The 25161-nt window shown below is 40.8% G+C and overlaps 1 protein-coding gene across 3 annotated transcripts in view; it reads right to left on the bottom strand.

Moving 5' to 3' along the window:
* ANO10 (anoctamin 10) overlaps window positions 1-24546 on the bottom strand; it is a 216651-nt gene extending 192105 nt beyond the window's left edge. The window contains exons 1-4 of one of the 3 annotated variants that reach the window (XM_046681876.1): window positions 24464-24546; window positions 16620-16772; window positions 10445-10642; window positions 9139-9273 (exon numbers count right to left, since the gene is read on the bottom strand). In XM_046681876.1, coding sequence (XP_046537832.1) covers window positions 9139-9273; window positions 10445-10642; window positions 16620-16758 — 472 coding nt within the window. In that variant the 5' untranslated portion in view covers window positions 16759-16772; window positions 24464-24546. Of the gene's footprint in view, window positions 1-9138; window positions 9274-10444; window positions 10643-16619; window positions 16773-24247; window positions 24376-24463 lie in introns of those variants that run through there. The other 2 variants (XM_046681861.1, XM_046681867.1) reach the window with 2 other exon arrangements.
* Window positions 24547-25161: the final 615 nt, after the last annotated feature.

Here is a 25161-nt window from a genome sequence, read left to right as displayed (position 1 = left end):
TTCCTTCAAGAATGCTCAATGATCTGCTGTCAAGCACTAGGGTTATTACTATTACAGCCATTTAACAATTAGCTAAACAAACCAAAATCTAGGGGAGACTATAAGTAACCTGGCTTATAGTAGGACCTTCTAAATTAAATAGTGCATAACAATACTAACACAGTACTGCCTCTGTCTTTGGTTAACGTGATATGTTTACTTTAAAGGTAAAAACAAAAATCTCTCTCATAACTCCTTATAGTATCTCTGCGCAACAGAGAGGAGCAGGTTATGCTGCCACCAACGCAGCAAAGGGGTGATGAGCACACAGAACACCAACAGGGAGCAAAGGCCAGTGCAGCCTTTGCACAATAGACACAGGGCTCCCCATCCTGCCACAGCTGCTGCTGAAACCCAGTGGCCCCTCCCAGGCCCCACCTGACTCTGGCACTCAGGTGTGAACATAACACTGTCTTAATAATGAAAAAAAACTGCTTCTCAGGGATACCCGTGTTTTCAAAATACATTTTTATATTCCTGTATTGTTTTCATCCCTGCTTAATATAAAAACTGCAGGGGCTGGCCTGGTGGCGCAGCGGTTAAGTGCACATGTTCTGCTTCAGCGGCCCAGGGTTCACTGGATAGGATCCCGGGGGCGGACATGGCACCACTCAGCAAGCCATGCTGTGGTAGGCATCCCATGTACAAAGTGGAGGAACATGGGCACGGATGTTAGCTCAGGGCCAGCCCTCCTCAGCAAAAAGAGGAGGATTGGAGGCAGATGTTAGCTCAGGGATAATCTTCCTCAAAAAAAAAACCCTGCAAATATGTATGTGGCAAAACACAGGATGTATATGTATATACATAAATATGCTGCTGTACCCAGAAAGATATATATATATATCAATAGCTTAATCTTGTTATGTACATGCCTGCTACATGATATTTACTTGAAATCTACTCTATTATTTTTATAAGGTTGATTAATAATTTTAGAAGACAGATTGTATCTGACCACCCTAATAAGTCCATTTGTATATAGAAGATATTCTGAAATAATTACCATAATGTCCTAAAAGAATAACAATATATATTAAAGACAAAATATGAGATGTGCCATATCCCGTCAACTAAAGCATGATAATCATCTGATAGGCATTTTGAGACAGAGCTTTAACTTAAACTAAATAACATTCCTTAGGATACAGTTAATACATAAGACATTCTTGGCTCCCTTAACTCCTCTTTCTAAAGAAAATCTTGCATTAGGTTATTTGCATGACTCCTGACTATCAGGAGTCAACAGGAGAAGGCAGAGGCTGAGAGCATGAAGAGACCTTAGCTCACACAGAAAACTAAAACTGGGATGCCCAACAAGATGCACACTGACGGCTGAGACACAGACAGCCAGTTTCTAGTTCTCCCCCTTGTCTGCTGTTTGATGGAATGACAGAGAGCCCTAAAGTGCAGGGCTCACAGCACCACCAACTGCCTCAGATGACATTTACAGGACACAAGTTGCCATCTACTTAATGAAAGCTTTCTATCAAAACACGTGATAGCAAACAAGATTATAATCATTGCATGTAAAATAAAACTAAACCCAGGATAATGGAGAGTGTTTCTCACGAAAGCCCTGGCCAGCTCCCCCGGCGCTGACGGGGATCACAACCAGCAGATTGCTCTCTCCTCCAACCAGCGTCAGAGAAGAGGCTGCTCCAGGGAGCGGCTCCCGCGAAACTTAAAGGCCTTTCTACTTACGTCTATGGATTAACTTCACGAAAATCTAGGATTTTAAGTTACTCGAAGTTTTATTAGTTCCAAAATTTGCACCCTGAAAATAGTTCACAGTTTATAATTATGCATATACTATTTGGTCTTCAACCAAATACTACAATACAAACACAGCATTTTAGGGATCACATCTTCAAAGACATAAAGGAAGAGAATAACGCAGAATTTTAAAATCCATCCTTGACAACTTAACTATGATTCTAATCTCAGAAGGTATAAAAAAACTTCAACTGACCATGATTGGGATGATTTTATTGTTCTCATATTTATTGCAAAAAAAGAAAGAAAGAGAGAGGGACAGAAGGGAGCGAAGATCCTTGTTTACAAATGCCTCATCCTGCCAGCAGGAAAGTTATTTCTATTATGGGTTCAGGACACCAGCCTGGCTACTACACACCCAAGAGAAATCTATTTACATATTTCCTTCAAGGTTTTCCTTCAGTTGAAAATTTCTCTCTTTGAAGCAACTGGGAGCATTTGGAACCCTGCTGCTCCAGAATTCTAATGGTGAAAGCACATGCTCACTCTTTGTCCCGGCCACACCACAGGATGGACCTGTGTAGAAACTAACAGGTGGAAGCAGTGATTTCCACATGATGCTCTGATTAACATGGATGACCAGGAAGAAAAGGATGCTTATATTAACAACCAGGACAGTGCCTCAGTCTGCTTTGTATTTTATTTGATGTGTTATACAGCTGTGTCTGAAAACAAGCCTTCTCACTAAGAGATTAAGAAAGATGTAAAACTTTGGAATGGTTCCAATATGCTCAAATACAGAATGTGGAACTCCTGGTAACAAAAAGTGGCAGAAAGACACCTCTGCCCTGTTCTTGTTCATGACATCAAATCTAAAACAACAAAGGGAACAAGAAACATAAAAAGAACCCCCTATCTTTGATGAAAGTAAGGAAAAACAAACTATAAATCCAAATCACAAACTATGAAAAGAGGTGTTAAAAATCAGCCCAGGCTAAGCTAAAAGCACTCATTCCTCTGCGATCCTGGGCCAAGTAGGCAGGGGGTAGGGTTCCCCTGGACAGTGAGGGGTGAGAAACCACTGTCCCCTTGCCCAGAATTCAGGCAAAAGAGGATACACAGCAGACCCCTGAAGCATGTCTGCTCCCTGCCTGGCACCACAGCCAGACAAGAGAGAGGAGGCTGAAGGGAGGGGAAGTGCAGTCCACCATCTTGGAAGAAAGAGCTGCCTGCTAGAACCCAGGGATGGAGGGCAAGTAGTTGTGGAGCTGTGGGTCTTCCTTGGCCAAAGACAGACCTAAAAGCCAAACCCAGCAAAAACTGCAAGAACCGGGCTCCGAGCAGGTTCTCTGCGGGACCTAAGATGACTCAAGGAGAGCTCACTGCCAGGCAAAATCCAAGCTTCTGGCTACCACGGTTGTCTACTAGAGGCCTCCAACATCTCCTCTCTCCAACACACACACTTCCTTCCAAAAACAGCCAGTCTGAAAAAAATAGGGCTTCATTAAAAAATAAGTAATATCTACAAAGAAACTGGCATAAAATTATGCAAAATGCTACAAAGGAAAAAAACCCATAAACGAAAGGCAGAGAAATAGCAGCAAATTACGGCATCAAGCAATGAAAAACTGGAATTCTTCATGAAGTTAAAGAAATTAAAGCAAGCCACATCTCTGAAATTAAAACTTGAAGAAGAGCTATGACAGGTGAAGGTGAGAGCTCGGAAAAGCAATATAAGAGAAAAAACTATTAGAGATACAAAGTCATAATAAAAGCTACCAAGGGGCCGGCCCAGTGGTGCAGTGGTTAAGTTTGCACATTCCGCTTCGGCAGCATGGGGTTTGCTGGTTTGGATCCTGGGTGCGGACATGGCACCACGTGGCAAGCCATGCTGTGGTAGGTGTCCCACGTATAAAGTAGAGGAAGATGGGCACGGATGTTAGCTCAGGGCCAGTCTTCCTCAGCAAAAAGAGGAGGATTGGCAGATGTTAGCTTAGGGCTAGTCTTCCTCGGAAAAAAAAAAAAAAGCTACCCAAAAAGGAAAGACTGAAAACATAGTCAGGAAAATGGTAGACAAGCCTAAGAAAATTACATAGAAACTTAAAAACATTTCAGAGAATATGTAAGAGGCCACATATAAATAATTGGCATACCTAAAGACGAGAATAGGGCAAATATAATCAAATAACTCTTAACAGGTAACTGAAGAAAATTCTTCTGAGCTCATAGTAATCTTTAATCTATATATTGAAAGAACATATGTCCAACAAAAAAAACTGCTACAAAATAATCAACATCAAGACATAAACAGGGGCTGGCCCGGTGGCGCAGCAGTTAAGTTCGCACATTCTGCTTCTCGGCGGCCCGGGGTTCGCCAGTTCGGATCCCGGGTGCAGACATGGCACTGCTTGGCAAGCCATGCTGTGGTAGGTGTCCCACATAGAAAGTAGAGGAAGATGCGCGTGGATGTTAGCTCAGGGCCAGTCTTCCTCAACAAAAAGAGGAGGATTGGCAGTAGTTAGTTCAGGGCTAATCTTCCTCAAAAAAAAAAAAGACATAAACAGATAACTGGAAATGTTGACAAACAAGAACAATGAATACTACATTCAAATTTCTTGACAGCTCCTAAAAGCCATACAGATCAACAAGCAGAGCACGTAAAAACATCCATATGTCTACAGCATAATGCACAGACACGGGAGACTAAAAGTCCAGTTTACATCTAAGTTAGACAATAGAGAACCAAAAACACATTCTTCTCAGGTGCACACAGGACATTTGCCAGGATAGATCATATGTTAGGACACAAGTCTCAAAAGATTTAAAAATATATGAATCATAAAAAGTATCCTCTGACCACAACAGGATGAAGTTAAACATCAATAACACAAGGAAAACTGGAAAATTCATAAATGTGTGGAAATTAACAATACAATCTTAAAAAAACAATGGATCAAAGAAGAAATCACAGGGGAAATTAGAAAATACTTAGAGATGAATGAAAACAAAAACACAACATATCAAAACTTAGGGGACACAGAGAAAGCAGTGCTAAGAGGGAAATTCATAGCTATAAATGCTTATATTGAAAAACAAAAAAGACCTCAAAAGAACAACCTAACTTTACAATTAAGGAACTAGAAAAAGAAGAACAAACTAAATCCAAAGCTAGCAGAATGAAAGAAATAATAAAGATTAGAGAAGAGATAAACAAAATAGAGAACCGAAAGACAATAGAGAAAATTAAAGAAACCAAAAGTTGGTTCTTTCAAAAGATGAACAAAATTGACAAATCTTTACATAGATGAACTAAGAAAAAAGAGAGAAGACAAATTACTAAGATCAGAAATGCAAAGAGGGACATTACTACTAATTCTGCATAAATAAAATGGTTATAAAAGATTACCATAAACAATTGTACACCAACAAATTGGATAACCTAGATGAAATGGACAAATTCATAAAAACACAAAACTTACCAAGACAAATCAAGAAGACATAGAAAATATGAATAGACCCATAATTAGTAAAGAGATTGAAACAGCAACCAAAAATCTCCTGACAAAGAAAAACCCTGGACCTGATGCCTTCACTGGTGAATTTTAACAAATACTTAAAGAATAACTAATATCAATCTTTCTCAAATTTTTCCTAACTGAAGAGAAAGGAACACTTATTAACTCATTCTACAAGGATACGACATTCCTACTCGGATATGACATTCTACTTGGATATGACATTACTCTGATACAAAGTCAGACAAAAATACTACAAAAAAAGTACAGACCAACATCCCTTATGAAGATTAATGCAAAAATACTCAACAAAACAGTAGCAAATTGAATATAGCAACATATTAAAAGAATCACACACTATGACAATGGGATTTACTCCTAGAATGCAAGGATAGTTCAGCATATGAACATCCATCTATGAACAAGCATACCTCATTTTATTGTGCTTCCCTTTATGTGCTTTGCAGATATTGCTTTTTTACAAGACCTTCCACCAGTGAAAAGACTGACTCACTGCAGGCTCAGATAATGATTAGCATTTTTTAGCAATAAGTTTTTAGCAATAAAGTATTTTTTTAATTAAAGTATGTACTTTTTTTTAGTCATAATGCTCTGCACACTTAACAGACTATAGGATAGTGTAAAGATAACTTTTATACACAGTGGCAAACCAAAAAATTCATGTGACTTGCTTTATTGCAATATTTGCTTTATTGCAGTAGTCTGGAACCAAAACTACAACATCTCTGAGGTATGCCTGCAATGCACCATATGAACAGAATGAAGGGAAAAAAACACATGACCATCTCAACTGATGCAGGAAAAGCATCTGACAAAATTCAACACTCTTTCATAATAAAAACACCCAACAAACTAGGAATAAAAGGAAACTACCTCAACATAATAAAATCCATCTATGAAAAGCCCACAGCAAACATCATATTGAATGGTGAAAGTATGAAACCTTCTCCTCTACTATCAGGAATAAGACAAATATAACCACTTTCACCACTTCTATTCAACACAGTACTGAAAGTTCTAGCCCGAGCAATTAGGCAAGAAAAAGAAATAAAAGGCATCCAAATGGGAGAGGAAGAAGTAAAATTATCTCTGTTCATAGATGACATTATGTTATACGTAGAAAACTTAATTTTATACAAAAAAACTGTCAGAGATAATAAATGAATTCAGCAAAGTAGCAGGATATAGAGTCAACATACAAAAATCAGTTGCATTTCTATACACTAACAATAAACTATCTGAAAAAGTAATTATGAAAACAATTCCATTTACAACAGCATCATAAAGAATAAAATACTAAGGGAGAAAAGACTTGTATAATGAAAACTACAAAGCATTGCTAAAAGAAATTAAAGAGAATATAAATAAATGAAAACACACCCTAAATTCATGGAACTTAATATTAAGATGTCAATACTACCCAAAGCGATCTACAGATTCAAAGCGATCCCTATCAAAATCCCAAGAATGTCTTTTGCAGAAACAGAAAACCAATCCTAAAATTCATATGTAATTTCATGGAACTTTAAATAGCCAAAACAATCTTGAAAAAGAGGAACAAAACTTCCTGATTTCAAAACTTACCACAAAGCACAGTAATCAAAACAGTGCGCTACTGGCATACAGGCAGACATATAGACCAATGGAATAGAATAGAGAACCCAGAAACAAATCCTTGCATACACGGTCAAATGATTTTTGACGAGGCTACCAAGGCTACTCAATGGGGAAAGAACAGTCTTTTCAACAAACGGTGCTGGGAAAACTGGACATCCACATGCAAAAGAATAAAGTTGGATGCTTACTTCACACCATATACAAAAATTAACTCAAAATGAATTGAAGAACTAATTAGAAGACCTGAAGCTATAAAACTCCCAGAAGAAAACATAGAGGAAAAGCTTCATGACGTTGGATTTGACAATGATTTCTTGGATATGACACCAAAGGCACAGGCAATAAAAGAAAAAATAGATAAGTTGGACTTCATGAAAATTTTAAAATTTTGATTGAAAGACAGTATCAACAAAGTAAAAAGGCAACCCACAGAATAAGAGAAAATATTTGCAAATCATATATTTGATGGATTAATATCCAGAATACATAAAGAATAAAACAACAACAAAAAACAAACCACCCAATTCAAAAGGGGCAAAGAATTTAGATAAACACTCCTCCAAAGAAGATACACAAATGGCCAATAAATCTATGAAAAGATGCTCAACATCACTGATCACTAGGGAAATGCAAATCAAAACCACAATGAGATACCACCTCACATCATTAGGAGGGCTACTATGAAGAAATCAGAAAATAACAAGTGCTGGCGAGGATGTGGAGAAATTGGAATGCTTGCACACTGTTGGTGGGAATGTAAAATGGTACAGTCGCTGAGGAAGACAGTACAGAGGCTCCTCAAAAACTTAAAAATAGAATTACCATATGACCCAGCAATTCCACTTCTAAGTAAATACCCAAACAAATTGAAAGCTCAGTCTCAAAGCTCATAGGTATATTTGTATACTCAAGTTCATAGGAGCATTATTCACAACAGCCAAAAGGTTGAGGCAACCAAAGTGCCCACTGATTGATGAGTGAATAAGCAAACTGTGGTATATGCATACAATAGAATATTATTCAGCCTTAAAAAGGAAGGAAATTCTCACATATGCTACAACATAGAATAACCTTGAGGACGCTATGCTAAGGGAAATAAGCCAGTCACAAAGACAGAAATACTGCATGGTTCCACTTATTTGACATACTTACAGTAGTCAAAATCACAAAGACCGAAAGTAGAATGGTGGTTGCCAGGGGCCGGGGGAAGGGGAAGTTATTGTTTAATGGGTATAGAGTTTCAGTTTTACAAGATGAAAGGAGCTATGGAGACAGATGGCAGTGACGGTTGTACAACATACGAATGTATTTAATACCCCTGAACTGTACACTTAAAAATCTTTAAGATAGGAAACTTTATGCTATGTGTACTTTATCACAATAAAAAGAGAGAGAGAGAGAAACTTAAGAGATAAAAATAACCAAAGAAAAAGGGCTATCTTTGACTAGATCTTGGTTGGAAGAAATCAGCTCTAAAACATATTTGGTGACAACTGGGAAGATTTGAATATGGACTGGTTCCTGGGCATCTGTCCTCCTGAGTGAAGAGTGGAAGGTAGTATTATATTGACTATTAAAAGGCAACCAGACTAGCAGACACAGAAGCTGGCATGTTTTAAGTGTGTCTGAGATAGCAAAACTGCTCTGAGGCCTTGCCACTACCTGGTCTGAGGCAAAGTTTGAATTACACGTTGGAGTCAACACTTTCACTCTGCAAACTAGTAATCTCATTCAAACAGAATTACTCGAAATCGAAAAGTTGCAAAGTGCTAATTTGCATTCAGGTATTATGTCACTTTGCAAATCTACTTAAGCCTTTCTATGTTGGCATGTGTTCATGCCCAGTGAGACGAGAGGACATGGGAAGAATGCTCCAGAAAAAGACCATGACTCCCATGTTTGTTCCTCCACAGGTTTTCATCATGGTACAATGTTTGGGCACAAAGTAAACTTCGCTAGTTTTAACTGAGTAACATGTATACGTGTTCACACTAAATCTTAAGCTAACTCAATGCTGTGAGACTTTGATAAATAAGAAGTAGAGAACCATACAGGACAAATACATAGATCTAAAGGCAAAATATATGTTCCTGAAAAAATAAATTATAAAGTTGTGTAAGTTCTTCAGTAATAAAAAAAAATAAAGCCTCTACAATTTGTTATTTATGTCTACTAAGACAAAGTCATTGCACTAGAATGTGTGTTCACGAAGCTGGCTGACATACTGACTCACATAATGATTTTCCTGGGTACAGCTTCGCCTGGGGGTAACCAGGGATCATTTTTTCATCTCTGGCTCTGAGATTTTCAAGTTCATGTTTGATAATGAATTGACATTCTGCCATTGTGAGGAAATCATCATTGTCATCTAAAACAAAAGAAAAATTTCCAGTTATTTTCTCAGTAATAGCTAAAATAAAATTATCAATATTCAAATAACCTGGGATTATAAAAATAATGATTAAACAATAAATAATTAAAATAAGGAGAAAGCAAAGTATAAGACTGGTAAATTACACAGAACATAAAGCTCCTTAGATGTTTTATAAGAATAAAAACATTCTATTATGCATTCACATAACACAGTTCTTCATGGTACTGGTTATTGTATAATATGGTACAAACATCCAAATGGCAGACACTTGTTTGATGTCATTTAATGCCAATGAGCAGAAGGCAATATGTTCTTTATTTCTAACAATATTTTTAACTAGGGATGGAACTGAAGTTTGCCTGTGTGGCAAATTCTCCTCCTTCAAACTCTCAAGCCCAGGCCATTCCCTTCTGGACTTGAAGATCCCTCTCACAAACGAGGGAGGAAAAAGACTGACAAGAAAATAGTGTTGTTTTTTGACAGGTGAATCCTCTTTAATGAGATGAATTTCACCTTGATCATTTATTCTCTAAGATATAAAAATCTAGAGTCAGCGAATCTGAAGAAGTCTAACCACATCTTCTAACTCTGACAGCCCAGCAAGGAACCAGGTTGAGCCTGAAGCCAAACTCCCACTCTGCTGTCACGGCCACCTGGCTTCCTCAGTTCCTTCCAGAAGCTGTTCTCTTCTGGAACCCACTACGGGGCCAGAGCAGAACCAGTTACCCTACCAGGACATGGGGATTCTACGATACTGAACTACTACTGTATTTCTTATTATAAGATTTCTATATTAAGCTAGTGAACATTCACCATTCTAAGAATGAGAAGAGAATAATATAATAAATTACACGTGTCAGCCTAATTTACGTTCCTCTATTCCAGGAGTGGCAAAGTGGGGCCCGGGGGCCACATCTGGCCCACCACCTAGTGTTTTAAGGAAAATTTTAGTGGAACACATTTCTTACACAGTTCATTTCTTACAGCCTAAGGCTGTTTTTGCTGTACAATGTCACTGCTGAATACTATGAGAGAGGGTATGGCCCACACAGCCCAAAATATTTACCATCTGGCTCTTTACTGAAAAAGTCTGCTGACCCCTGATCTATGCATCAAAAACTTCTTTGGGATAAACTGCTCTGAGAGAAACAATCCTGGGACTCACCATCAAACCCTTTGAAGTTGTGCCGGGTGCCGTAGGTGAAGGCTCTCATGGTGTTATCGTTGCACTCCTTCACCAACCCCACTGCTTCTGCCCCCAGTAACAGTCTAAGCCTGGAGGCACCAACGAGATAGAGGTTTTGATTTTCTAGTGTTTCTTTCTCATATTTATTTAACAATGGTCTGAACAACAGCTGGGCACCTTCAAAAACAAAAGATAAGCAGAATCTCAGACAAAGACCCACATAAAAGTTTCAAAAATAAAAACCTTCTAAATAAATATTAGTTTCTACTTTGGTAGAAGGAAAATGAATTATAGTAACAATTTAAATCCATCTTCCAAATAAATAAAAAATATAAGTAAGTTGGGGATGGCAGTTCTTTATGGCTTTTTGAAATAAACGTCAAAACTGAAAAATGCAATAAGTGGCTTACCAGTTACTCAAATTAGAAATAGATATGAGACAAGAATGCAATATTTACTAGCTTTAGGCATAAAATTGAACCAAGTTAATATATGCAGCAAAAGGATACAGTTTCTTAATATAAAAATAACAGACCAGGTGCAGGCCCCATGGCTGAGTGGTTAAGTTCATGCACTCCACTTTGGCGGCCCAGGGTTTCGCTCGTTCGGATCCTGGGCACGGACATGGCACCACTCATCATGTCACGTTGAGGTGGCATCCCATACAGCACAACCAGAAGCACTTACAACTAGAACATACAACTATGTACCAGCAGACTTGGGAAAAAAGGAGAAGGAGAATGAAAAAGCAAAAAGAAGACTGGCAACAGATGTTAGCTCAGGTGCCAATCTTCAAAAAAAAACAGACCAAAATTTAAGAAAATTAATTTTAAGTGAAATAGCCCAGTAAAAATGCCACAAATGCAACATAATACATCGGACTATAACTATATGGTTTTTCTCATAAATTTCTACATTCAATCAGGTTTAATGGTATTTTTCTTAAATAGGTTTCCAAAATGTTAAGAGTAGATGTTGTTGGAAATTAAGGGTACAAATTTCCAGTTAGAAAATAAATAACTGGAAGTCATGGAGATGTAACATAAAGTGGAGGGAATGTAGTCAATAATATTGTAATAACTTTGTATGGTGACAGATGGTAACTAGGCTTATCATGGTGATCATTTCATAATGTATATAAAAACCAAATCACTATGATATATACCTGAAACTAATCAGATATTTTATGTTAATTATTCTTCAATTAAAAAAAGAGTAGATGCTGGGCTAGCCCGTGGCCGAGTGGTTAAGGTTCCACTCACTCTGCTTCAGCGGCCCAGGTTCACGGGTTCAGATCTCGGGCACGGACCTACTCCACTCATCAGCCATGCAGTAGAGGCATCCCACATACAAAAGATAGAGGAAGACTGGCACAGATGTTGCTCAGGGCTAATCTTCCTCAAGCAAAACAAGAGGAAGATTGGCAACAGATGTTAGCTGAAGGCGAATCTTCCTCAGCAACAACAACAAAAAAGAGTAGATGTTGTAATTTGATATTATTATATATGTAATAATTACTTAAAAGACTATGGAGAAAAAGCATTTTTCTAGTTTTTTATTTCTACCTAGATCAAATTTTTTAAGGTACAAATATTTCTTTACTATCTACCCTCTAGAGAGCATTCACAAGCATTATTAAAATACTAATTTGATGGTAACAGGATAACGAGCAGAATTTATATTTCACTTGCCAAATGGATTAATATATTAAGATTAATGTTTTATGGCACTACTATTTAGGTAATTTACAATAGAGGTATTGAAGTCTTTAATAAAAAATAAAAGATATATTCAGTTTATAGTCAGGTGCTGCATAATGACATTTCGGTTAACAATAGACCACACACAGGACAGTGGTTCCATAAAATTAGTACTAGATAGTCTAGGTGTGTAGTAGGCTATACCACCCAGGTTTGTGTAAGCACACTCTGATGTTCGCACAATGACAAAATCATTTAACGACGCGTTTCTCAGAACGTATCCCCGTCAGGAAGCGATGCATGATTGTACAGAAAATACAAACAGCTCTTAAATATAAAATCCTTAACTTCATTCATAGTAAGGTAAGTGCAAAAACGACACTAATATGATATTTTTCACTTCTCACACTGCAAAGATCAAAAGTTTGATAACCAATAGGTTGGTGTGCTTAGTAGCCATGGAAGTGCCCCACTCCATCCAGATCTCCCTTCAACAGAATCTGAGGCGAGGAGCAGAGCTGACTGACGCCTGCCTCCTTTGAATACAGCACCTTCACACTTACACCATACTCCCCTAGCTGCTCCCGCTCATTGGCTGAGCATGCAGGGGACACTGGAATAAGGCCATTCCTGCTCAACACAGGTTTCCTCTAAAGGGCAATGCTGGGCCTGGCTCATCCTTTCTCAGAACTGTCCTGTTCAAGCCTCCTTCCTTTCCTCTCCTTTCACAAGTGTCAGACCTATACCACAGTCTGCAGGCTCTCTCTGTCTACTCCTCCTCCCTCCCCCTTCACCTTTCTACAAACGTTTCCCTCAATAAACCTCTTGTGCATCAAATCCCATCTTGGCATCTCTTGCTGAGAAGACCCAAACTGACACAGTGAGGGTGTGGGGAAAGGTACTCAGACATTTCCAGGGGAGTATAAATTGGTGTAACCTTCACACAGAACCATTTGTCAATATCTCATTTTGAAAAGGTGCAGTCCCCATCTCCCTTCCGCCACTTTACCTTCCCAGAGGCAACGACTTTCAAATTGTTCAGCAATAACAACTTCCCATTACTTGTTGTCATGTCACCAAACAACATGCCTATAGAGCTATTTCTTCACTTTTCAGTTTTAAGCCTTGGCAAATGAGGATTTAGCTCTTTTCTGCCCACCTTCAGCATCTCCATCTACCATTCCCATCGCCCCAATCTCACAATCTAGTTATATCATCCTTTTCATTATTATGACATGTTATTTATAACTGAGCCTTACAGTACGCTGTGATTTTCCTTTCCTACAACTTTCCTTTTCCCTCTAAACTGTTAACTGTCTTATTCCACCATTTGCTTAGTTTGTTACGTATTTACTGGTAAGTCAATCCCCCAAGCTTTCTGCCAATGTTTAAGTCTTCTCTCAACTCACTGACACAAGAGAAATCCTATCAACATCAGCATCTTAGTGAAATCTCGCTTTGCTCTGCCCTCACACCTTGTTGGCAGCTGGATGGGTTCAAAATTCTAGATTGAAACCATTTTCCTTCAGAAATGAAGATGTTACACCACTGACTTCTCATTTCCAAGGTTTCTGTTAAGAAGTCTGATCTTTTATATTTGACCTATTATCTTTTTCCTGAAAGAAACTCCGTCCCCAGAGGTCTGAAACTTTCCAATGATGCGCGATTTTCACCCACAGTGCTGGGCACTGAGTGGGCCCTTTCAATCTGAAAAACGGTGGCATCAGCCTGGAGATTTTCTTGGGTGATTTCTTCTCCTTTTTCTCTGTTCCCTTTCCAGAACTCCTTTTATTCAGATGTGTACCCTCTGGACTAGTTTTCTATTTTCCTTATTTTTTCTCTCATATTTTCCAATTCTTTACGTTTTTGCTCTACTTTCTTGGAGGTTTTTGCCAAAATTATCTTCTAATTCTTTTACTGAGTTTAAGTGTTGCTTTCAAATTTTCATTTTATAAGAGGTGCTTTTTTTCCTAAATGATTATTTTATAATATCCGACTCTTGATGGATAGATGTTCTATCTTCTCATAACTCTGAGAAGTGAGTTTTAATTCTCTTTTGGTTTTCCCCTCCTGTGTAGTTTGCTTCTTTTGTCTGTTGTTTGGTTTTAGCTTTCTCTTTCATGGTAGGGGCTCTCCTCAGATGCCTCGTGATCTTTCGTTGTAGGCTCCTGTTCAACAAAGGGCTTCTAAGAAGCTAAACAGAAGTTCTGAAGGTTCAGACGGCGCTCATCAAAGAACGCCTTTAACACAAGGTAGTCTGGCCAGGTCATTTCCATGGGCAACTCTCTGATTTCTGCACCTTTGGTTATTCTGTCTTGAGTTGGTCAGATTCCCCAAAGAAAGATTATCCAACCTCCTTCCCTAGATGCGAATCTAGCTGCTAACATTTTGGAAACTAAATTAGATGTGAGATTGGTGGGGTGGAGGATAGGGGTGACAATATTCAGTTATCACCCTATTTTAAGTACCCTATTTTCTGTTTTCAACTGTGCACAGAACCCCCACACCAAAATCCATGCATCTGACCCTCTGAGAGAATAATAAGCAGAGCCTTCTGCTGGGGTGGCAGAACCTGGAAGGGATCTGAGGATCTAACTATTTCTTTCCTTTTTTTTTGAGGAAGATTAGCCCTGAGCTAACATCTGCTGCCAATCCTCCTCTTTTTACTGAGGAAGACTGGCCCTGAGCTAACATCTGTGCCCATCTTCCTCTGCTTTATATGTGGGACGCCTGCCACAGCATGGCTTGACAAGTGGTGCCATGCCCGCACCCAGGATCCAAACCGGCGCACCCCGCTCTGATGAAGCAGAACATGCGCACTTAACCACTGCGCCACCGGGCCAGCCCCTAACTATTTCTTAAATAGATTTCAGCAAATTCCTTTTTTTTGCTTAGTACCACTTTTATTTCCACCTCCCCCAAGAGTCACTGATTCCCGAGTCTTTAGGAGTATGTTGCAGTGTAAACCAAATCTCATCTCAATTTTCGTTCCTGCCAGCTGCAGCTTTGGCTTTCTCAAGTCTGAGAAGTTCTTTACAACTCATCCACTTATTTTCTAGCTTTCAATTGGTGCTGCTGTTATATCTTCTCCTTTCTTCTTTGTCAGTGTGGATTTACATCTTTAAAAAAAAATCTTTTGTCACTTTAATAGGAATTTGGAAGAGAATAAAAATAAACACGCATGTTAAATCCACTACCTTTGCCTGAAAGATGCAGAAGACTTTTTTTGGAATGTTCTTTTATGACTGTCCTGCAGTGTAGGGAGATGTTGATGCCCTCCCCATCCTTGTGTGTCCTGCTAAAGCCACAGAATGAGCAGAGAAGCAGCCTAGGATACACTGGACTCTCTCAGTCTAAGACACTGAAAGTGTTCTTACGCCACAGGAATTTTAAAGAAGGAACTCTGGTCCAGCAAAACGTCTCAGAGTTCAGCAAGTAGGTATACTTGTTTTTAAGTTTCTTTTGGGTCAATTCTTTTTAAAAAAATTAAAAATTCCACTTTGATTCAAAGTTCTATTTTTAGGAAAGTATTTCAGTTTACAGCCAAAATCCTTTTTTTTGTTCTTTTTGCTTGAGGAAGATTGTCACTGAGCTAATTTCTGCGCCAAGCTTCCTCTATTTTGTATGTGGGATGCCACCATAGCATGGCCTGATGAAGAGTACACAGGTCCGTGCCCAGAATCCAACCTGCGAACCCCAGGCCACCCAAGCAGAGTGCTCTACACCACCAGGCTGGCCCCTCAAAAATCTTTTTTAAAAAGAACCTAAGTTTGGTCCAGTGTGTGGAGACACACTGAAGTTTTAGATGTTGTTTTATGTACTTTCATGAAATGTCTGCTCATATAAAATGTTTGTCCTCTCACCCAAATCTAGACCCCTTCCCGCCCTTCAGAAGGTTAAACTTTGGCTTCTTCTTTAAAGTCATCCCTTGCCAGCCCAAAAAGCATCACCAAAGTGTCACCTCTTCCTTCTCTCTATTTTTATAGCAAATAAGCATACGATTCACTTACAAGTATCATGCACTGCTTTGTGCCAGCTCTTTCACTTTTTTTTTCTGTCACTTCAATTTCCACGCACTAACACTCAGTCTCCTTACCCTGACGGTAACACCCTTGCGGGCAGACTGGCTTTCCCTCTCCCTTAGCACCATAACTGACACACAAAGAACACTCAATAGATACTTCTTCATTCATTTGATAAATATTTATTAAACACCTACTATGCACCAGGCTCTGTGCTCAGCAGAGTTTACAGCTGTGAACAAAATCACTCATGTTGCTTACAGTCTAATGCCGATTTAATAGCTCCTTTCAAGTCCTAGATAAATTACAAAGAGCCAAGAAATGGACATTAATTTTAAAAATATATCAGTGAAAAAAACTGTAAAACACATTTGAAAATACATTTGTAGTCACTGAGCGTGATTAAGTCTGAGTATTATTTATTTTACTCACCTCCATCTTTCTTTTTAGCGATAATTCTATTTTTCAGCCATTCTTTGGTTTCTTCTTTGACATCCTGCGCAAGCTCTATGACTACCAAAGGTGTGAAAGAACTCTCGAAAGTATCCAAAGCTGATAAGGTCACTTTCATCTTTGACAAACTTGCTGAAAATTTAAAAAAATAAAAAGCAAACATAGGTTATTATGGAAAAGAGAAAAATATGGACTATATTTGCATCTCTCTTAATTACACCTAATTCTGGCTCCAAGATAAAAGAAAATTTCTCATGATCCACATGGGTTATATGGCAGGCTCAACCAATGGTTCAAAGCACCTGTGCTAGCTAGGTCCTGTATTAAGACCAACAGAACATCATCCTTTTCCGTAACCAGCTCAGAATACAGCAGGGGGGACATCCAGGTAAGTGAAGGACAGCAGTGTCAAATGTGCTCTCACACAGGAGGAGTAAAAGAGTATTTACAAAGGATGTGACACCTGAACAGGATTTAGGAAAATGAATTAGTTTGCCAGACAGACAATCGATGGCATTCTAAATAGAGGAAATAGTATCCCCTAAAAAATAATGATGGAAAATAGCCAACAGGCTCAGAACAATACAAGTAGTTTGGTATGGCTGAAGCATTAACTATGCATGGAGGAAATGAGGATGGGAGTGAGCTAGAATCTAACCAGGGCCCCTGGGAGCAAGGGAACTGGGCTTTGTCCAGTGAACAATGGGAGTCGCCAATTCATTATGAGCAGGGAACCGGCACAGGCCAATCGCATGTTTCAGCATGGAGCTGATCTCCCAGCACCAGCTTGCTTTCCTGGTTTCTCTCTCTCAAGGATATCATCTTTATCTCCATTCCCAAGTGACAAATAAAAATGGCAAGCAATAGGATATTGGAGTATATGAGGAAGCCATTTGGTATAAACCTAATTCGGCCTGACTTTGTTTTTTCCAAAAGGGCCTGACTGTGGCTATTGAGCACGCATTGCATATCTGCTTAGACATTTCCTATGGCCAGAACAAAGGCCCCTGAGATAAAGGTGCAACTTCCCCCCACATTAGCATTTCCTTAGGGATAAGCATTTTTCCTTAGGCTAGGAACTGATTGCTGCAATCACCTTTGACCACCCAGCTCACCTGTGACCACTCAGCTGGAGACAACAGACTGCCACCCTGCTGTGTTCACTGAAACAGAAGACCTACCTGCTGTTTCCATCAATCGCTGTGCCGACAGAGCAGTCTCACGACTATCGTAAAAGGGACATTTCAATCCTATGTGAAACATCCTCTCTGGGGGTATATAACCACTCTGTGCACCCCACTTCTTTGGTGCCCTTTCTTCCTTCGGGAAGAAAGGCCCCGGGTTATAATCCTCAGATTTAAGCTCAGAATAAACTCACCCAAATTTTCATTTATAGATTGGTTATGGATTATTTTCGTCGACACAAGCTTGAAAAATGTTGGAGACCCACAAAAGGCATCATTACTAAGGCCTGTGGCCTTTCTCTAAAATGTTTCTCACGTGACTCTAACAGTGATTCTCAACAGGGGTAATTTTCAGACTTTAGACTTATTTACTCTAACTTAGTACTTGATGGAAGTTTTAATGACTCCAAAGCACAAGTGCAAATCAATTCTTGGGAACAATCACAAAAGGAGCAACCAACACCACAGAACATCTTTCCTTCCTTTAGGGAAATCACCATCTTGCAGCAAGCTGATGAAGCAGAGCCAGGCTGTCTGGCTTGGACTGGTCAGTTTTTGTTTTTCTCTAACAGAGTATAAGGTTTGTATGGGGCAACACAGGTATTCTAAATCAATGCTGGATTCAAATTATACTACAAATACATCAGGAATGCTATTTAAAGATACCAGCCAAATCAAGTGTCAGCATGCTAGGCTCTATGAAGGAAATCAGATCAAAGTAGGACCTGGAGCTCACCTCCAAATACCTAATAATGTGGCCCGGAATTATACAGAATGAAAGAATAACAGAGAGCAATCAGAGCTACGGGAACTCAGAACACCTAATGTGTACAAGATTTGGATCAAACAAAGAGAGAAGCATGGTCTACACTGGGAAATAACACATGTAAAGTCAGTGAAGCAAGAGTAAAGACAGCATAAGAGAAGAAAAATGAGAATGACCTGACCAAACCAGAGGGGCAAAACTGTGCAAGCTGTGACCATGTAAGGATAACAAAGGCTACACTTTACATCTAACCTTTGGCCAGTAAGAAGTCACTATGGGTTTCTGAGCAGAGTATTAGTTGTGTGTCAGAGTGATATGAATCTCAACAGGCAAAACTAAGAGGCAAGAATACGCATGTTCTTCACGGTATTCTTTCAACTCCCCAAAACTTCTGAAATTTTTTATAACAGAAATTTTGGAAAAAATGTTAATCTACCAGTAGACTATAGAGGCTTAGCATCATCACTTTTCAGATGGAAATATCAAATACAACAAACATTTATCATTTATGAGCCAAGTCGTCAGAGAATCTGAAAGTACAAACGTAAATAAGTTCTACCTCTTGCTTTTGAGGTCATTGTAAGAGCAGAAGCAGGTGTTAATCAAATCATTCTAACACACGGGCTAAGTACAAGAGCAATAACCCAAGAGGGAGGGGCAGCCTGAAGAGGGGGAATTAACTTTCTGGGAAGGGAGGCTGAGAACCAGACAGCCTTCAACTTGGAAAAGACACATGGATGACTCCAAGGTTTCCAACCTAAGACATGGGAAGAACGGATTGTGAGTGAAGAAATACCAAAGGAGGAAAGAATGGTTAGGTTAAGGGAACAATAAAGCGTTCAGTAGAGCATGCGTGGCCATGCAACAAAGGTCACAGTTTGTTAGCATTTATGCATTGCCTGATGTGACCAATAAAAGGCCCATCTTATTCACAATTTCCAGACCAAAAAACAATCTTTCTGAGACACTACAAGCAGGTTTCAGTTCTAAACATGTATATGAGCACTATCTAGAAATTCACAATAAATATTTGCTCATTGATTTATTCTCATTTGAGATGCTACATGCCTTTCATTACTCAATGTACAACCATAACAAGATTTCCAATGTATTGCAGAGGAAAGTGTCTCTATCCCTGGGGTCAGCCTGGTGGCATAGTGGTTAAGTTCGTTTGCTCTGCTTCAGCAGCCCTGGGTTCTCAGGTTTGGATCCCAGGCGGGAACCTACTCACCGCTCATCAAGCCATATGTGGCAACATCCCACATACAAAATGGGGGAAGACTGGCACAGATGTTTGCTTAGGGCCAATCTTCCTCACCAAAAAAAAAAGGGGGGGTCACTATCTCTGCTATACAAGAGGTTCTTACAAATCAACAAAAAAAATTTCAAAAAACTGAAATCACAAGTCACACAAGAACAAATACAAGTGGCCAGGATACATTTGAGAAGATGTTCAAAGTTACTAACAAAAGAAATGCAATGTAACAATGAGACACTTTTCCCTTTGCAGATTTGCCAAAGTTGAAAGATGGACAAAACCCCGTTCTGGCATAGGTGTAGGAAATCAGGCATTTCCACACACTGCTGACAGATGTTGTCATTTTGATACCACCTTTGCAGAAAGCAGAGTGGCAATATGAAAAGTAACATTAAAAACTCATACCATTCAACATAACAATGGTATTTCTAGGAATTTATGCCAAGAAGATAATAAAATCAAATATGCATATAGAAGAAGTTCATTATGGTTTTCCTTTTTCCTTTCTTTCCTTCTTATTTATTTTTGGAATTTATCCCAAGAAGATAATTAAACCAAATTTGTATACAGAAGTTCATTATAGCTGTACTTATTTGCTTATTTACCTGCTTACTTACAGGAAAGAAACAACTTACAACCTGAAAGTCCAACAACAGATTGGCTAAATAAAGTAAGACACAACTTTATAATAGAAGCATTCCTACTAGGATACAGATCCAACTATACAAACAGGGAGAACATCTCATAACACATTGTGAGGTAAAAAACGCAAAGTGTGACTCCCCTGCTCAGGGAACTTGTCACTGGACAATCACCCCTCTGGGGCTGCCCTCTCCTTGGGGTTGCCCGCCCTCTGTGTTCCGCATGCAGGAGGGTGCAGGTAAGGCAGATTTTCAATGTTGCAGTTCACTGGTCAGTGGAATCCAGGCCTCCTCTAACCCCACTTCTCCCCCTTGGCTGGCCCAATGGCATGAATACCAAGTGTAAGGTGGTGAAATTAAGAAGCCTCATGGCAGCCTTGGCTTCAGCTGAGTTCTGCAATCTACTTTTACCAGAGGATCTTAACAGGAGCTTGCTCTGCCATCACCATGCACACTTATACTAGTACGTGAGACCAAGATACCAGACGGGGGGACATGAGGGCTTTAAGTGTAGGTACAGAAGAGGGCTTTATGGTTCCAGTTGGGGCCAATCTAAAAATATGCAATGATTCAACACATACAGACTTATTGGACACTACAAGGTAGAATGATTTCTGCTACCACAGCCAAGTTCCCTCTTTTATCCAGACTGTCAGCCAGGACAGCAGCCAGGAATGACTATAAGGCACAGAGTAGCCAGGTTCTACATAAGCCCTGGGGCACAGGATCAGTAGACAGCCATCCCAAATTCTGTTCTTTATCATGGGTTGAACTGCATACAGGGCCAAAGAGAGACCTACAAAGAAATTAGATTCATGCGGCTTTTACATAGCACCCACCCCACTAGAGAGGTTCTCAGTGACACTAACCACGTAGGGAAGTTGGTGAGGCCCATTCGCGGAGGATCTATCTGGGAACCTCGTGGCCTCAGGACTCCACAGAAAGATGGAGGAGAGATGAGACACGGCATACTGAAGAAGCCTGGCCACAGCAGCCAGGCACAGGCCTGACTAGATGCTGCATGGACGGAAGGCCACTTCTGCACAGAATCACCCAACTGAGTCTTGCCATGGACTGCCCAGTGAGGCGAAACCAAAATATGTCCTCCTCTCACTCATGCTTTCTGTCTACTCTTGTTCCCCCAGATACTGCCAAGATTTTGTTTCTTTTGGCTGGCATAATGTCTGAAATGTACTGTGATTTCTTAGAACAAATGCTAGAGGGGTGGAGGAGAGGTTGCCCTGCACCAAGGGGTTTTAAAAGTGTGACAAGCTGGTCACGCTAAACCAAGTCATTACCCTTTCCTCCAAAATATGCAGAGACAGGAATCAGCATTTGGCTTTCTGCTTTTGAGATATTCCCATTGCCAATTCATAGCCTAATAAAAGGAGTAATGAGCATGGATTGCTTGGATCACTCCTTCTATTCTGTAACTCCTCGATGATTTAGAAATGATGTATAACAGGTTAAAAAGGCACCTTATTGATGACATAATTTAACGCAACAGTAGTCTACTTATACTGCAAAGGAAGACAAATGTGCTCTTCTAAGATGCAGGGTTTTGGATACGCAGTTAGGGAAGATGTATGCTTTCTAACAGGCTTGCTCTACTTCACAAGTCTGCACCAGGTCATCCTATTTAGGATGGCGCCCAGATTAAAGGAGGTCATTTAACACTAAATGCAATGTAGGATCCTGGACTGGAACTTGGACATTAGCAGGACAATTAGTGAAATCTGAATATGGTCAATAAGCAACTTAATAGAACTGTACCAATGTAAATTTCCTGGTTTCAGAAATTATACCATGGTTACTTAAGATGTTAAGTTTTGGGGAAGCTAGGTGAAGGGCAAACGGGAACTCTGTACTATTTTTGCAACTTTTTTGTAAACCTAAAATTATTTCAAAACAAAAAGGTAAAAAAAAGATTGCCCCAGTCTGGCCGGTGAAGGAGCGTTAAGTTCTCCCGCTGGTTCTGGTGGCCCCACATTCACTGGTCCAGATTCCGGCACGGACCTACCACCACTTATCAAGGCGTCCTGTGACAGGCATCCCACATATAAGTTAGAGGAAGATGAGTGTGGATGTTAGCTCAGGGTCAATCTTCCTCAGGAAAAAGAGGAGGACTGGTGGCGGATGTTAGCTCAGGGCTAATCTTCCATACACACACACAAAAAGATTCCCATCCAAAAAGATTCCCTATTCTCTAACACACACACACACAAAAACCCATATACATTAAAAATAATAGCTTTGGACTCACATGACACTACACTTATTCTGAGCTGATAACCCTCAAAAACAAAGATTTTATTGTTTATAAAAGCAAAAAACTAGAGACATTTTAAATGTCTAGCAGATGAGGACAGGCTGATAAAGTCTCCCCCAGCTGCCATTTAAGCACTTGAGAAGTGTATGTACCTGGAGCAAAACTGAATCTCACCTCAAGCACAGGACTTGACACATAGCTGAAACTCTAATATGGGATAAAAGAATGAACTATTGTAAAACGATGTTTAAGGAGAATTTTTAATGATCCAGGAAAATGCTAAGCAAGAAAATATTGAGCAGGGGGAAAAAAGCAAAATACAAAGTAATATAACAATATGACCCCAGTTATGCAATATGTACCTTTCAATACACAAAAATTACAAAGGGAATTTAAAAGAACTGCATCAAACTGTGAGGATGATTGGTGAAATTACATGGGTTTCAATTTTCATCCTTATACTTTTCTATCTTCCAAGTTTTCTACAATGAAAAAAAAGTTTCACTGGATTTTTTTAAAATCCAGTGCACACACACTCCAATTTACCAGGCCTTTTCTACCTCTTTCCATTATTTTAGAGCTTTGAAATTTCATTCTTCATCTGCAATTCTATGATACTTTCAGCTACGGCTGGTCAGAATACCTATGATCTACCTTCCACAGTTAATATAAAAGTGTTTATCATACTCACAGAACGGCCCTTACAAAACGTCTAGTGCTCTAGGTTAGTGTGAATCTAAATTGAAAGTAATCAGATAATACTTAATTTTTTTAAACCCCACAGGATTAGATTTTTAAAAATTAAAACTCTGCAGGATTTAAGCAAATGCGATACAACTGTGTTTTGAGTCTGAATAAATCTCAACTGTACTTTTTAAGTCTGGGACCTCCATACCCTGTCTCGGCTGCGGGAATAGGGCTTTACACAAGACAGCGCACACTAACGCTGGCGCTGTGAAGGCACCAGGAAAATTAGAAGCAGCCTATAGGAGGCGAACCCCATTCCAACCACATTTCTCCAGTGTCCCAGGCACTGCCCCTGACTTGCATCTATTACTTAAACTGTACATGTGTCCCAGTCAAAAGACTGGAAATCCATTCCCCCTGATGTGAGATAGAGCGTTACCCCGCAAGCTCGCTCCGGCCACACCCGTTCGGAGGCACCCTAACCTTCCCTGCTCCCCGGAGTGTCAAGGGAAGCGTGAATCATGGGCCTCTGCTGTGCTGGTCCTTCCAAAAAACGCCCTTCACTGTGTTTCGCCGCCACCTCCACCCCCACTCACGACCTCCCTCCCCATAGCTCCGAAGCTCCCCCAAACCCCCCCGCCCCGATCCTGACTCCACCAGCCCCAGGTTTCGGCCTTACCACATCTCTCCCATCACTCAACCCGCCACCTCCAGACCACATACCCTCCCCAAACCTCGGCTCCCCCTAGACCCCACCCGCGACTAGCATTCCCCCCATCACCTTTACTCCTCCCTCTCCCACCTGAACAGCTCGAACCTCTGCGCCCATCCCGGTCCCACTTCCCCATTCCTGGGATTGCCAGCACCGGGAGGTACCCTGGGAAGGAAGGGCGCCGGCCGGGAGGAGTCCCAGGAGGCGTCCCGCCCCCAGCAGTTAGCCCGGGCTCAGGCACCCGCAAGAAACCAGGCTCTGGGCCGGGGAATGTGAAAGGGTCGGGCGTCCCCCGGGCCCACTCACCAGGCGCCGCGGCGCTCCACGTCTTCGGGGGCGGGTCCGAGAGCCGGCGAGACCCGGAGGCCGGGCCAGCGGACGCTCGACAGGGGGCGGGCCGGGGCCTGCGGGGCGCGATAACGTGACAGCGCGCGGGCGGGGGCGGGGGCGGGACCGTGGCGGGGGAGGCGGGGCCCAAGCGCAGTGTCGCACTGAGCGGGAGCGGGGCCTAGCGGAACGGGCACGGGATGCGACAGGGACGGTTCCGGAGAAACGAGAGACGGACCTAGCTGGGCTGTCGCCTGGAGTGGGAGCGGAGCCGGAGAAGGGAGAGGCGTGCCTTATGGGCTGTCACTCCAAGTGGGGGCGGGGCCACGGTTGGGGAGGCGGGGCCTCGCTGGACTGTCGCTCCGAGTGGGCGGGGCCAAAGTGGGGGAGGCGGGGCCTCGCTGGGCTGGCGCACCGAGAGGGGGTGGCGCCTAGAAGAGCGGCTGGGAAAACAATATGCATCTTCGTGTTTCTCCGTTTTCCGTCCCTTAAGGTCCAGAATACAATTTTCTTGTCACTTCCACATATAAGAACAAGTCTCATTTTAGTTGTAACTCACTTTCAGCTAGTGAAAAACCCAAATCCTATTTCTTGTTAAAACCTCCCATCCAATAAAGCCGAATTCCTTACCGAGGTCTCTAGGGTCCTCAGCCCCGCCCCGCTTACCTGTCTGAAAA

This window comes from Equus quagga, chromosome 1 (assembly GCF_021613505.1).
Source record: "Equus quagga isolate Etosha38 chromosome 1, UCLA_HA_Equagga_1.0, whole genome shotgun sequence".
Classification (NCBI taxonomy): Eukaryota; Metazoa; Chordata; class Mammalia; order Perissodactyla; family Equidae; genus Equus; species Equus quagga.
Note: the sequence above shows the minus strand (reverse complement) of the source record. Positions and strands in the feature narration are given on the sequence as shown.